The sequence below is a fragment of the Amia ocellicauda genome, chromosome 1 (assembly GCF_036373705.1).
Source record: "Amia ocellicauda isolate fAmiCal2 chromosome 1, fAmiCal2.hap1, whole genome shotgun sequence".
Lineage (NCBI taxonomy): Eukaryota > Metazoa > Chordata > Actinopteri > Amiiformes > Amiidae > Amia > Amia ocellicauda.
Window position 1 is genome coordinate 50,446,918 of NC_089850.1, and position 13,528 is coordinate 50,460,445.

At 43.3% G+C, this 13,528-nt stretch overlaps 2 protein-coding genes across 6 annotated transcripts; one reads left to right on the plus strand and one right to left on the minus strand.

Annotated features, from left to right (window-relative positions):
- acad8 (acyl-CoA dehydrogenase family, member 8) lies at positions 1 to 9,229 on the minus strand. 5 transcript variants are annotated; one of them, XM_066708148.1, is made up of 12 exons: positions 9,102 to 9,229; positions 8,827 to 8,918; positions 7,406 to 7,506; positions 3,937 to 4,106; positions 3,609 to 3,718; positions 3,209 to 3,285; positions 2,713 to 2,850; positions 2,222 to 2,357; positions 1,700 to 1,797; positions 1,047 to 1,199; positions 412 to 514; positions 1 to 241 (listed from the first exon to the last, which is right to left on the minus strand). In XM_066708148.1, the coding sequence occupies exons 1-12, from the start codon at positions 9,227 to 9,229 to the stop codon at positions 186 to 188; spliced, it is 1,362 nt and encodes a 453-aa protein (XP_066564245.1). In that variant the 3' UTR covers positions 1 to 185. The 5 variants fall into 5 exon arrangements, with proteins under 5 accessions (XP_066564245.1, XP_066564236.1, XP_066564259.1 ...); XM_066708139.1 differs by having other exon boundaries at positions 9,096 to 9,229; XM_066708162.1 differs by lacking the exon at positions 9,102 to 9,229 and adding an exon at positions 7,946 to 8,006 and having other exon boundaries at positions 8,827 to 9,021.
- Positions 9,223 to 13,528, plus strand: thyn1 (thymocyte nuclear protein 1). The gene is made up of 8 exons (XM_066708206.1): positions 9,223 to 9,358; positions 9,982 to 10,037; positions 10,301 to 10,530; positions 11,008 to 11,076; positions 11,223 to 11,315; positions 11,717 to 11,812; positions 12,168 to 12,318; positions 12,823 to 13,528. The coding sequence occupies exons 2-8, from the start codon at positions 9,995 to 9,997 to the stop codon at positions 12,867 to 12,869; spliced, it is 729 nt and encodes a 242-aa protein (XP_066564303.1). The 5' UTR covers positions 9,223 to 9,358; positions 9,982 to 9,994; the 3' UTR covers positions 12,870 to 13,528.

Below are 13,528 nucleotides of genomic sequence, written 5' to 3' on the forward strand. Positions count from 1 at the left end.
TACTTTTCATATAAACCCTTTTAATAATTTTTTACACTTGTAAGAGTAAGGTAAAACACCAGCTATTCCCTACAAACTACACACCGCTGACTGACAGACCCGGCCACACTGTTACAGAATGAAAGACAGCTCCTTCCTCCTCCTTCAAGGCCTCGACCTTGGGAGTGTTTTCAAGCCATCGCAGTTCATAGATCCGTCAGCAGATTCCTTGAAATGATCATGCGCATCACTTCATTGGTACCTAATTGGGGTGGAGGGAAAAAATAGACAAAGGCGGCGGAGATAAACATATAGATTTTCTTTTCATACCCTTCCGATGTGGAATATGCAGAAACATTGAATTGTGCATTTGGCAGGACTGCAACTGGAAAGGGGACAATGTTGGTACAGTCTCAGTGCGCTGTGTCTTACCTTCTAGTATCTGATGCACTCGGATGTCCCGGACAAACTGTTGCACAGCGTAATCCTTGAGGTACCCATAGCCCCCGTGCATCTGTAATGCCTGGTTACAAATCTGTAGGACAGAAGGGAAGAGAGGTGGCGAGTTACAAAGGTGCTCCTATTGGAGAGGGAAAACCTACAGAGACATTTCTTCTCCTTCCCATTTCACTTGACACTGGTTCCTCTCTGTAAAACTGTGCAGAACATCTGGAGAAAGAGAAATTAAAAACAGCTTTGATAGCCTCCCCTGCAGGACTTTGAGGGCCACAGTGCTCTGCCAGAGGTGTGCCCAGCTCTGTCAATGTCGGCTGACTGTAATGCTGCGACTCATCAGGGAAAATTAATTCAGCTGCAACCCGGCGTGGAGACACGGCAGCCCTGTACTTGAGCTGCACGATACCGGAAGCTCAAATACAGCACCCCCTTCTGACCACACACAGTGGGACAAAACTGATTAATAATCGCCATCGGGGCACACACCTGCTGCAGCGGCCTGTCAGCACACTATAGGAAGAAGAATCCAAGAAACAAACACGAAAACATGGGGAGTACCTGGTCTGTTTGGATACCCTGTGCACACCGTGTATTGCCCTCGCCCCACTCACCGCAAAGCACTCATCTGTGGCAAAGAGCTTGGCCATGGAGCACAGGGCCACGGCATCCTCCCGGCCCTGCTGCAGAGCCACAGCCGCCTGGCGCACCATCAGCCGCGACGCCACCAGCCTCGTCGCCATCTCGGCCAGCTTGAACTGTAGGTACTGCAAAACACAGACACTCTCACACACTCACACCCCCACCTGACAATCGGTACACTAATTTCATTTGTGTAATTCTACAGCTCTGGTGATCTCTGTACTTGCATTATGCAATTATAAAGTCATATTATTCTTTCTTAAGGTGCCTCAAGACTAGTGGGTTATGTAAGTGTTCAACATTCATGTTCTTTTTCTGTTCTACAGAAATGAAATGCCAATGACAGAGATGCTTTTTCTTACTACGACAGCTGAGACTAGAGGACCACGGATGTGGGAACATTCAGGAGTGTGCCAAGGCACGCATCCATATTTCTGTATAATGGCTGCTTGCATTTCTTACAAAGTGATTAAAGTTGAGTTTCCTGATACAAAAGGTACCCACAGGCACCTCCTGGGCTCTAATATGACAAGGTTTCGGTGTATCACACTAGTCTGAAGCACAGGATGCAAGAGGCGGTCCTGTACAGAGAGCTCAGATCGGCGCAGACCAGCACCATCCTTACCTGGTTGTTGGACAGCGTCTCTCCAAACTGTTTGCGCACGGTGAGGTGATCGCGAGCCAAGAGGACACAGGCGTGGGCTGCTCCCAGAGAGCAGGAGGCTGGCAGGAAAAATAAAAATAAAACAGAAGGGACAAGAATAAAAAAGGGGTTCAGCATTTAAAAAATTCACAAAAAAAAGAATTGATTTAAAGATCTCATTTTCAGCTTGACAGCTCATTCTATCTTTTCCCTGTTTGTGAAAAATAAAGTTGGTTTATTTCGGTACCACTAGCGCAGAAAAAAAAAATGTGCGTGTCCTCTTTTTTCTTTTTTTAAAGACTCTCATAGATTAATATCTGCATCACCACCTAAACAGGACAGGACATGACTGCTATGGTGCAGCAGATGTCTGAGCTGCCGGGGGTACTGGACAAAGCTAATTTGTGTCCCTGCTGATACATGTTTGTGTGGTTTTTTTTTTCAGCCCCAGGGCAGCAGATCGGGGGCCTGACAGTCAGGGTGAGGACCGTACAGAGAGCTCACCGATGTTGATCCTGCCTCCATTCAGCCCCTTCATGGCAATGGAGAAGCCCTGGCCCTCCTCCCCGATGAGATTGGCCACAGGCACGGCACAGTCCTCAAAGATCACTGCCCGCGTCGGCTGCGAGTTCCAGCCAACCTGCAACCAAAGGAGAAAACACGCGCAGGTCACTGCCGGTCTGCCGCAGCAAAGTGTCTGCGTTGTGTCAGTGAGGCTGGCAGCTCTCTGCTGTGGAGTCTGCCCTCTAGTGGACACATTTCCACACAATTCCCATCCCACATGCATAAATAAAGGCAAGTAAAGGCAAAGTCTATCTAGGGAGTTTCTCATCAGGTTTTTAAACTAACTTAAAAAAAAAAAAATCTGTTTAATAATTTTTTTTTGTATCCAACTGAGACAAAACTTCCATCCTCTCTAGATCTGGGACAAAAATTAAATGACTTTCTTCCATGCAGCTCCCCTGCATGGCAAGTTCTTCAGTATATTCACTTGCCTTCTTTTCTTTTTTGCCAAAGCTGAGTCCTGGGGTTCCCTTCTCCACCACCAGGCAGGATATTCCCTTGGCCCCCTTCCCCCCGGTGCGGCACATTACCACATACACGTCGGTGTCACCCCCGCCACTGATGAACGCCTGTGTGCAGAACAGGGAAAGGATTAAAGAAACACCCAACAAAAGAACAACAAAACCAATCATTAAACACATCGCCAATCCTGTAATTGTGAAAACCAAGACTAATAAAATTAACAGATACAAAACTGGCCAAATAATACCATAAACTACTGTAATTAGATATTGTGTTAAAATAAACAATAGAAGGGATAGTCAATACAAATTGATGATAGTGTGTATTATGTATTTTGCATTGTTTATTAAAAAAAAAAAAAAAAAAAAAAAAACCACTAGGAGTATCCTGGTTTGTTAAATCTCCTGAGTGGAGATGCTGTATGTGTTTTGGGCACAGGGCACTGAGGGTTCCCAGGGCACGCACCTTGGATCCGTTCAGGATGTACTGATCGCCCTGTAACTTTGCTGTCGTTAGCAGTGAGGCGGCATCACTGCCACTACCTGGAAACATGGGGGGGGTGGATGTTTACATGTTTACAGTCCAACTTCAGGTAATAAACAGAAGATCTACACTGATCTGGTCTTTTCTTCTAATTTCTAACTGCAAAAATGCTTGTGCACATGGATTTCACAATATTGGACTGTGATTATGTGGGTACAGTATGACAATGCAGAACACCACAAGTAGATGCTGAGATTTCATATGCAGGCACAAACACAGAATCACACTGACCCATGGCTGACAGATCTGATAAACTTGCTATGCGCATGCACACATGCAGAGTCAAACCCTTCCTCCCCAGGTTATTAGACTGTAGACTGACCTGGCTCAGTGAGGCAGTAGGACGCAAATCTGTCCATGGAGCACAAATCAGGACAGAACCTGTTCCTCTGCTCCTGGTTCCCGAAGGTGTCAATCATCCAGGCACACATGCTGGAGCCAATCAGATAGCCAGAGACACGAGGAATTACAAATTCTCATATGCGAAAACAATGCAATATATATATTGTATGTATAGTAAATAAGCTTTAGAGTGAGTTTTTATTTATTTGGGACAACTGTAACACAGCATAGTATTTATTTTACAGTTCAGTTCTGTAGTTCAGTTCAGTCTCCTGGGCTGTGGCTGCAGGGTCACGGCTGCCCCTTACTTGTGAATGCTGATGTAGGCGGTGGTGCTGGCACAGCCGGTGGACAGCGCCTCAAAGATCAGGGAGGTATCAAGCCGGGTTAGGCCCGAGCCACCCACGTCAGGTTGAACATAGATCCCCCCGAACCCCAGCTGGGCCGCCTTCCTCATGGTGTCCACCGGGAAGATTTCCTGGATTGGGGGAAACAGTCAGAACGCTCTGAACACCACAGGTTCGAACTCCCAGAATTAGGCAGGTGTGTCCTCAAAATACGCAATTTAAAACACACAGATGTTAATGGCAATCCTTTAATTTAGTTATCTGTGCACTGCATCAAAGAATAAGGTTGTAAAAGGTGGCTTTTTTATGAATGAAGCAGAGAAAAAATATATGAAAAGGTTTTGATGGTGTCTGGTCTATTACTGGAGGAGACGCAACTCAAAGTATACTGCGCAAGTTTAAATTTGTTTTTATATAGTTATACAGTAATGTGCATAAGTTTTAGTCAGGTGAAAAAAAATGCTGAAAAGTAAGAATGCTTTCAAAAATAGACGTGTTAATAGATTATATTTATCAATTAACTAAATGCAAAGTGAGTGAACAGAAGAAAAATCTAAATCAAATCAATATTTGGTGTGACCACCCTTTGCCTTCAAAACAGCATACGTTCTTCTAGGTACATTTGCACACAGTCAGGGATTTGTAGACATATAGTCAGGTGTATGATTAAACAATTATACCAAACACATGCTAATGATCATCAATTCAATATGTAGGTTGAAACACAATAATTAACTGAAACAGAAACTGAGGAATAAAACTGGGTGAGGAACAGCCAAACTCAGCTAACAAGGTGAGGTTGCTGAAGACAGTTTACTGTCAAAAGTCAGACACCATGGCAAGACTGAGCACAGCAACAAGACACAAGGTAGTTATACTGCATCAGCAAGGTCTCTCCCAGGCAGACATTTCAAGGCAGACAGGGGTTTCCAGATGTGCTATCCAAGCTCTTTTGAAGAAGCACAAAAAACGGGCAACGTTGAGGACCGCAGATGCAGTGGTCGGCCAAGGAAACTTACTGCTGCAGATGAAAGACACATCATGCTTACTTCCTTTCGCAATTGGAAGATGTCCAGCAGTGCCATCAGCTCAGAAATAGCAGAAAACAGTGGGACCCTGGTACACCCATCTACTGTCCGGAGAAGTCTGCTCAGAAGTGGCCTTCATGGAAGACTTGCGGCCAAAAAGCCATACCTCCGATGTGGCAACATGGCCAAGCGACTCAACTATGCACGAAAACACAGGAACTGGGGTGCAGAAAAATGGCAGCAGGTGCTCTGGACTGATGAGTCAAAATTTGAAATATGTGGCTGTAGCAGAAGGCAGTTTGTTCACCAAAGGGCTGGAGAGCGGCACACGACTGAGTGTCTGCAGGCAACAGTGAAGCATGGTGGAGGTTCCTTGCAAGTTTGGGGCTGCATTTCTGCAAATGGAGTTGGAGATTTGGTCAGAATGAATGGTCTCCTCAATGCTGAGAAGTACAGGCAGATACTTATTCATCATGCAATACCATCAGGGAGGCATCTGATTGGCCCCAAATTTATTCTGCAGCATGACAACGACCCCAAACATACAGCGACAGTCATTAAGAACTATCTTCAGCGTAAAGAAGGACAGAGTCCTGGAAGTAATGGTATGGCCCCCACCGAGTCCTGATCTCAACAGCATCGAGTCTGTTTGGGATTACATGGAGAGAGGAGCAACTGAGGCTGCCTAAATCCACAGAACAACTGTGCTTATTTCTCCAAGATGTTTGGGGCAACCTACCTGTCGAGTTCCTTCAAAAACTGTGTGCAAGTGTAACTAGAAGAATTGATGCTGTTTTGAAGGCAAAGAGTGGTCACACCAAATATGGATTTGATGTAGATTTTTCTTCTGTTCACTCACTTTGTATTTAGTTAATTGATAAATATAATCTATTAACATGTCTATTTTTGAAAGCATTCTTACTTTCACAGCATTTTTTCACACCTGCCTAAAACTTTTGCACAGTACTGTGTGACGATCTGCATTCGCCCCTGTCACTTTAAGGCAGTTTACTTTTTGCATTTCGTGAAGCCTATAAAATGTCCCTACTACAATCCGTAGAGGGTGGGGGTAGCAGAAGAGGAAAAGGTGTGGCAAAGGAGTGAAGAGGAACAAAAAGTGAGGGGAAAGTGGAGACGGGGGAGACCCTTTTTCCAGACGGACTACTCAGCCCAGGGACTTGCAGGCGAAAGGGCAAGGTGATTTTGCTGTCTGCGTATCCCGGCTCCGAGTCTTTTGAAGAGGACCTCTGCTAATGGGGAGCGGACTGGATCATGGACTGGCACTCTCTACTTGGCGTCTGGTTTGACTCTGTTTCTATATTTTCTTCCCTGAACTGCCGCTACCATTCCCTGTGCCTCTCTGCTCTTATTATTATTATCATTATTATTCTTTTCTTTTCTGTCCTTCTTGTATTTTCTAGGCCTAACACTGGTGAACTTTACCTTTGTCTGTACTCCATGGATCAAAGCCCAATTTCTCGTATCTCTATTTAGAAGTTCAATTCTTTATTTTCTTCTCTTTTATTAAGCTTATTTCCCTATTATACTTTACATTAATACTATATCTGTAGTTTGTTTATTCTCTGATGCTTCTTGTCTGTGTGGATGTTTCTGTTTTGCGTGTGTGTGTGTTTGTTATAGGGCCTGCACATTAAAGGCTTGGTCTGCTATCTTCACCCCACTGCTCTCTGGAGTTCGCTATTCTTGTCAATATTCTGCAGGTGCACATGTGCCGTCTCTCTCACACACACACACACACAAACACACACGTATACCCACACACATTATCATAGATCTCTCTCTCTCTCTCTCATTCCCTATTTGTGCCTTAAACTTAGGTTGAGCTCAACCAGGGGGTGGGAATTAATACATCATACATTATTTGGAAAGTGACATTGAATATTTGTTTTGTGATGTAAATGTGTTCATTTTGATTCTCCTCCATCCCTCATCCCCTCCCTCTCCTCATCCCTTAGGCTCAGGTTAGCCGGCACAGGGTCTTTTCTTACTTTTGTTTCCCATTTCCTAAGATTTCACTATACCTGTGTCCTGGTGACGTTCCACGATTTCTTACTTACACTTTACTATCTGTCTTTTGTGGTGTGCTTTTATCACACCTGGCACCCAACTTAGTGAGACCGTCACAACTGTATGTATACACGTGCATACAGACATAGAAAGATTAACCCTTAATACAATGTTTCCCTAATTAAAACAACATAATTGTAAGGAAAGATTAAACTTTTCATTAAGGTTTTAAAATATTAAACGCATGTATCCAGAGATTGTCATTGTTCAGACAATAAAGGGCATTGACCCATCCCTACGGTGTTAGATGCTGTGAAATGTGACCTGTGTCTTCTTTGAAGGCTGTGATGTCAGATATAATATTCAATACTTACCTTCTGGTCCCACTCGGCCATGTATGGGGCCATCTCCTTAGTGGCAAAATCAAAAGCCACTTTCTGAAACTCCTTTTGCTCATCAGAAAGGCCCAGGGAGGCTGTGGAGAAGATGAGACAATATCAGTCTTATAAACCTCATGCTGCCTGACAGACTGGTGCAGTGATCCAGGGTCACTGCCCAATATGAGAGTGCACATATCCAGTGCTTTACTTGATCTTTCTTTCAACCATTCTTCAAAATAATGATAGAGTGACTGATCTAAATAATTATGTAACTTTGTGCAGAAATGTGACCACATCCCATTCAAAAAGTGTTTTTTCAAGATTCACATCATAACCAGTTGTAACAGTTACTGGAGGACACAGAGGGTTCAGGTTAGCTGACCGGTGTTTTTATTCAGCACACTTATTAAAAATAAAGGATATCCTCCTTCAAATTCCACGAGGAGTTCAAACAAAACAAACTACCACAAGAAAGGCAAAAGACATAAACAGACGGGGGAATCTTCTACAGGCACTCCAAAGATTAACACTGACCGAGTTGGTGTGGCAAATCCCTGGAAGATACAGTAGGGAGGTTTAATATGGTGAGGCATAGCTGTGGAGAGTGAAACAGGAGCATCTAAATACCTCATACAAAGCAACTGAATGAGACGTGGATGAGAAGCAACCCAGCACCCACATATAGCTGTGCCTTGAGAGGGCTGAGCTGTCACACCATGTATTAAGTTACTTCTTCTTCTTAATAATAATATATTGGCAGATGCCCTTATACACAGTAAGCAATGTAACCATTACAAAAGTGCAGTATTACAGTCCATGAATGTAAATTGGTAAAATAATCCTAGTTCAATGAGGTAACAAGTGCAGACATAAGTAAATGTGCTAAAGGGAGGGGGCCATAGGAGCAATCACAGTAAAACAATAAAAGTCCCATTGCAATGTATAAGGAAACCGGAGCATAGTTACATAAAGTGCAAAATATACAAGAATGCTGAACAGCTAGGGAGAATAATTCTTATGCAGAACAACAACACCAAGCTTGACAGACATTCAGCGTTACTGTGCAAGGAAAGACAATCTGAGAAAAAAAAAAACATTGCACGGTTGTAAAAAAGTACACTGCAACGACAGAGTTCAGATCAATGGGACTGATGTAAAGACACACCTCGACCCGGGTTATTTAATAGAGATCGATACTAATACTACACTACCCCCCCTGCCTTACTGCAATATCCCAATCAGTAGACAATGCAACAACTGCTTCACTGCCCGTTTCTCAAATGCAACACCATAGCCCGGGGGTGCCAATGTGAGTACATGTTACATGATGTATGTACACACCACTTACGATCAACGCAAGACACTACGCCGCGTCTGTGTGTCCTGTTTAATAAGAAACGCCGAGTCCTGCACACCTTGGATCCGAGACTGGGGATCAGCGACAACCTCCCTGCTAACGCCATAGTCCGGGCACTCGCTACGTCCTCTGCCAGCGAGGGACCAAGCACTGTGGGGTGCAAAGGATTCTGGGTTATGTAGTTGTTTTCTGTAATACTGCGTCCTAATAACCGTAGCCTAACGCATCACACGCACGTTTTGCAACAGGTAAATTTAATGTAACATCCGATATTAAAACAGCCGTATTGAATGCATCTAATATTAACGATCTATGGCGTATTCACACATGTACAGTTGTGCGCAGTAGTCAGTCGCGGTGGTTTCTGGGAGTTGAAGTTCAGGTGCAAAATAAGCTACGATTTCGTTCACATATCTAGATTTTATGCAAAATAAATGAGACTGCATTGGATCTCCGTCCATGACCGACTCCTCCAGGTTTAGCCCTTATGTCTTCCGGTCCTCTTTCGGTTGTGTTTGTTGGATTTTTTCAGATCACGTGGCTGCGATCACATGACCCAGACGTAGAGGTTGCAGCGTTATTGCTACCAGGTAGGAAATAGCTGATTTAAAATGTCCTGTTGCGTGTATTGATTTGGTCGTTTTTCTCCTCCCCCTCTTAATACCGAGAGTTGGGTGAAGTTACAGCACGCAGTCACTAATTTATCAAAATGTATCTGTTTGCACGGCGTGGTTGCATGCTTATCCAGCTGTAACCAGGCTTTTTGAAGTTTTCTTGTCTGTTGGGGATGCTATCGAATGGTTTATAATGAAAAATAATGCCAGTAGATTTTGTGATCTGACTTAAACATATTTTAGGATGCTGTTAATTTATCTAGACTGCACTAAATACAGATCTATGTGGGTTTTGGTAGCATTGCCATGTAGAAAGGGATGGGGAAAGTACATTTTATAACTTTAATGCAGTATATTTCTGTTTACTCAAAAAAACCAACCAACCAAACAAACAAACAACAACAACAAAAAAACAGTTTCTGTGCCTTGTTATGTTCCTAATGAAATGTGGGCATCTTGTGTCTTGATCAGATGGTTGCCATTAGCGTGATACATACAAGATACAAACCCTTTCAGTGGCCTTTCAAGTCTGTTTTTGGATGGTCTTCAATGGATATGAGGATAACTCTCACACTGTCCCCCTATCCCTTCATCTGCAGATTCATTACAGTTATGCCACCAAAGAAGCGGGCAAGAGGCAGGCCAGCCAAGTCACGTAAGTTCCCACATCACATGACATTATGAGTTGCCCAGTATGGTAGGTTTGCCAGCTGTCTGCTAATGAATTACAAAACGAGCCTGGCTAGTCTTACAGCTGTTCTCTGATGTTAATCTAGGTACTGGGACGAGATAACTTGGCACTGGGCAGGCAGTTTTCTTCCAAATGATCTTGAGACTTGTGTGTTAATTATTCACATTGGCCTGATGTAAGGCGTCGATTTTGTGTTCTGTATTGTCATCCCCCCAACACACACACAGAGAAAGAAGAATCAGCGGCCAAGATAGCCAAGAAAGACCAGGGTGAAGAGGGGTCTTCAAGAGAGGCTGCCGAGGAAACGCCCGCATCGAGGACACGGAAGCAGGAAGCACAGAATTCTGGGAAGCAGAAGCCCAAGGATGCATCAGCCCCACCTGATCAAGATCTCCACTGTTATTGGCTGATGAAGTCTGAACCTGAATCCCGCATTGAAAAAGGAATTGACGTAAAGGTAAACTTTTACCTGTGGCTCTTTCCTCTCTCTATGAGGTGAGCTGTGTTGGATGTATGAGCTGTTCATCCTAATGTATGGAGAGGTAAAAAGAACACAAGGCGCTATTCTGTGGATATAGATAAGTCAGTGTAATAAAGATTAAAATATGAATTCATTATGTAATATAAATCATATAATACAAATCTATTACAACTGATCTTTCTCTGGTAAGATTTTTCTCTGCAATATTCAGAACCTTCGTCTTGTAGAAGAAATAAAAAGTGACAAGGGAAATGGGTGATTTATTTTTATACATCTCTTCTATCATATCTTGGTTAGTTCACTCCATCCCCAGAATATCCATTGCCAATACAGAACAAATCTAATAATTTTCTTCTAGTGCTTCTCAAATCTGACACGATTCATTTCACTGTAAATTGATTGATATCCACCAGGAAGTACTATATTTTCTACACTATGTTTTATATCCTGCAGTTTGGAATTGAGGACCTGAAAGCCCTGCCCAAACAGACGGACTGCTGGGATGGGGTCCGCAACTATCAGGTATGAAGAGCGCTTTACGATATCAGACAGTCGGGAGTGTCAAAATCATTGAATTCAATGAAACTGCAATATCGTGCCGCCAGATAGTTTTTTCCTACAAGATGTTTTTTATTGGTGTGTTAACTGTGCTTCTGCTGGTCTGTTAGGCTCGGAACTTCATGAAAGACATGAAAGTGGGACAGCAGGCTTTCTTCTACCACAGCAATTGCAAGGAGCCGGGCATTGCTGGAGTAATGAAGGTGAGTCCGGTGCAGAGTTCTGTGACTTCTACATCGATTTCAGATCAATTCAGCAATCTGGATTGGAACTGAAAGAGTTTAAGAATGTCAGGAAAAAACGAATCCAGAACACTTGCATTTACCTCAAGGACATTTTGTTCATGATCTGAAAAATAAGTTCCCTTTTAAAGGTCTAAAACTTACCATTTGAACTGGGTTGTGAATCATGTGAACACAAAGCCACCCAGACCTGCTTTAAATCAGCTGTATAACAACATGAGTCTGTCTTCTCGTTATTATTTGCCCCTGAGGGTCTGGATAAGCAAAACCTCACAGTGGGGAAACCGGGAATTCTGCTTCTGTCTGGAGGCGAATGCTGGTTCTGTCTGATGTTTCCCTTCACTGCCCTACCTGTCCTCCAGATTGTGAAGGAAGCCTACGTTGATCACACACAGTTTGACAAGAAGGACGTGCACTATGATCCGTCCAGCAAACAAGACAACCCCAAATGGTACATGGTGAGTCAACAAAGCCCTTGTACATCTTTTTCTGATATGAATGAATAGGCTAATCTAGAATAATCCTACATTTTCAGTCATAGCCTGAGAGTAATGGGAAAGTTGTCAATAAATCCTGTGATGTTTCTCTAGGGGTTAGGAGATTCTCAGATGAAAGGCAAGCACAGGGTTTGGATTCAGTCATTGTTGTTATTGTAACTCCCTCTGGGATATTTCTGGTGTATCAAAGGCCTGCCTGGGAGGGATTGGTCTCCCTCACTCACACCCCCAGACACAGCTGCCTTTATCGTCCAGCAGTGTCTTCAGAGGGACAGCACTTTTTTGATCTCCAGTCTCCGGCCCTGTTTTCTTGCAGGTGGACGTGCAGTTCGACAGGATGACCAAGCGCTTCATCTCTCTGGCTGAGTTGAAGAAGTACCACCAGCAGCACAGGACCAAAGGGGGCGCCCTGAAAGACATGGCTCTGTTCACCAGGGCCAGGCTCTCCGTGCAGCCGCTCACTCAGGGTAGGTGTGAGGGAGCGTGTGTGCCTGTCATGTGTCGTCCGTCTCCAGTTGCAGTGTTTTCATGGCCTTCCTGTCTCCTTTCTGCCTCTCATATGACGCTTTTTACTGGTTACATTTTGGAATGGGGAATATAACCATTCAGCATGTATGAATTCCCTATGACCTGGAATATATTAACACCGCATTGATGGAGGGTGAGTAATTGCCTGATTGTCAATTGTTCTTATTTTAACCCTTTAAATTAATGATTTGGTGTAAATAATTTGTAAATTGACTTTTACTCAATATGTTAGTTTATTTAAAATACTGCTACTAAATGAAGACATTTTATGGCGATTTTATAACATACCATAACAATTCAGGTACAAGCAAATTTGGATCAGAAAAATTGGGATTCTGAAACTCCAATATCGAGGTTCATAGTTTTAAAGAACGAGCCTGTGGAGAACTCTTACCCTTACACATCGTCTTTTCACTTTCCTTTTCTTCTTTTCTGATTTGCAGAAGAGTTTGATTTTGTCCTGAGTTTGGAAGACAAGGAACCGATTTAATGCCAGTTAAAGCTGCTGACGGGATGATGACCTGGACATCTGTTGGCTGTGAGTGGACGGAAGATCACTGGGTCGTACTATGTTCACTTCAGCATCTCTGCACCAAGGCTGATTTTAGGTGTACTCAAGCATTTTAAGTGTAATCGCATTGGAGAAAATGTACCCTTCACACCATTTCTCCAAAGAAATGACATACATGTTAACTACTGACGATAGATAACCCAGGATATATGTTCTGTGCTTCACTTTAAAGTATACCTATCAATTATATCATGAATCTGGTAATGACTGGAGAAACGGGAGGGTTTTGTAATAGTTTTGTGGCAGTTGTCAGCATCTCATTGATCAGTTCTGACTGCTTCGGTACTGAAATCGACCACAGTCCACAGCCATCCGTAAGATCTGCTTGCTAACGTGAGTGTTACTGTACCCGTGTGGCCTCTCCTTGGCGATCGGCAGCTCCAGGGACATCTTAGGGGTCTCCTCTGACCCCTCTCCACTGCCTGCCACTCTGGGAAGTTCTAATACCATATACATTGTATATTCTATGTTCTTTCTTTATTTGTCTTTTTCTTTTGCCCCCCCTCGCAATTTTGTGATGACTGTGCCTAAGGTGTTTGTAATTTATTTTTTCATTAAAAAAAACTAAATAATTTCAA

Bases quoted from the DNA above. Each gene is read 5' to 3' on its own strand.
- acad8 (XM_066708139.1), bottom strand. From the start codon at position 9,229: ATGGACGGAGATCCAATGCAGTCTCATTTATTTTGCATAAAATCTAGA. The intron at 7,507-8,826 runs GTGTGCAGGACT...TCTTCTCCACAG, and splicing joins TCCCCAGTCTCGGATCCAAG to CCTCCCTGGGCCTTTCTGAT. The intron at 4,107-7,405 runs GTAAGTATTGAA...CCCCCAATCCAG, and splicing joins TGGCCGAGTGGGACCAGAAG to GAAATCTTCCCGGTGGACAC.
- thyn1 (XM_066708206.1), top strand. From the start codon at position 9,995: ATGCCACCAAAGAAGCGGGCAAGAGGCAGGCCAGCCAAGTCAC. The intron at 10,531-11,007 runs GTAAACTTTTAC...TATATCCTGCAG, and splicing joins AAAAAGGAATTGACGTAAAG to TTTGGAATTGAGGACCTGAA. The intron at 11,813-12,167 runs GTGAGTCAACAA...GTTTTCTTGCAG, and splicing joins ACAACCCCAAATGGTACATG to GTGGACGTGCAGTTCGACAG.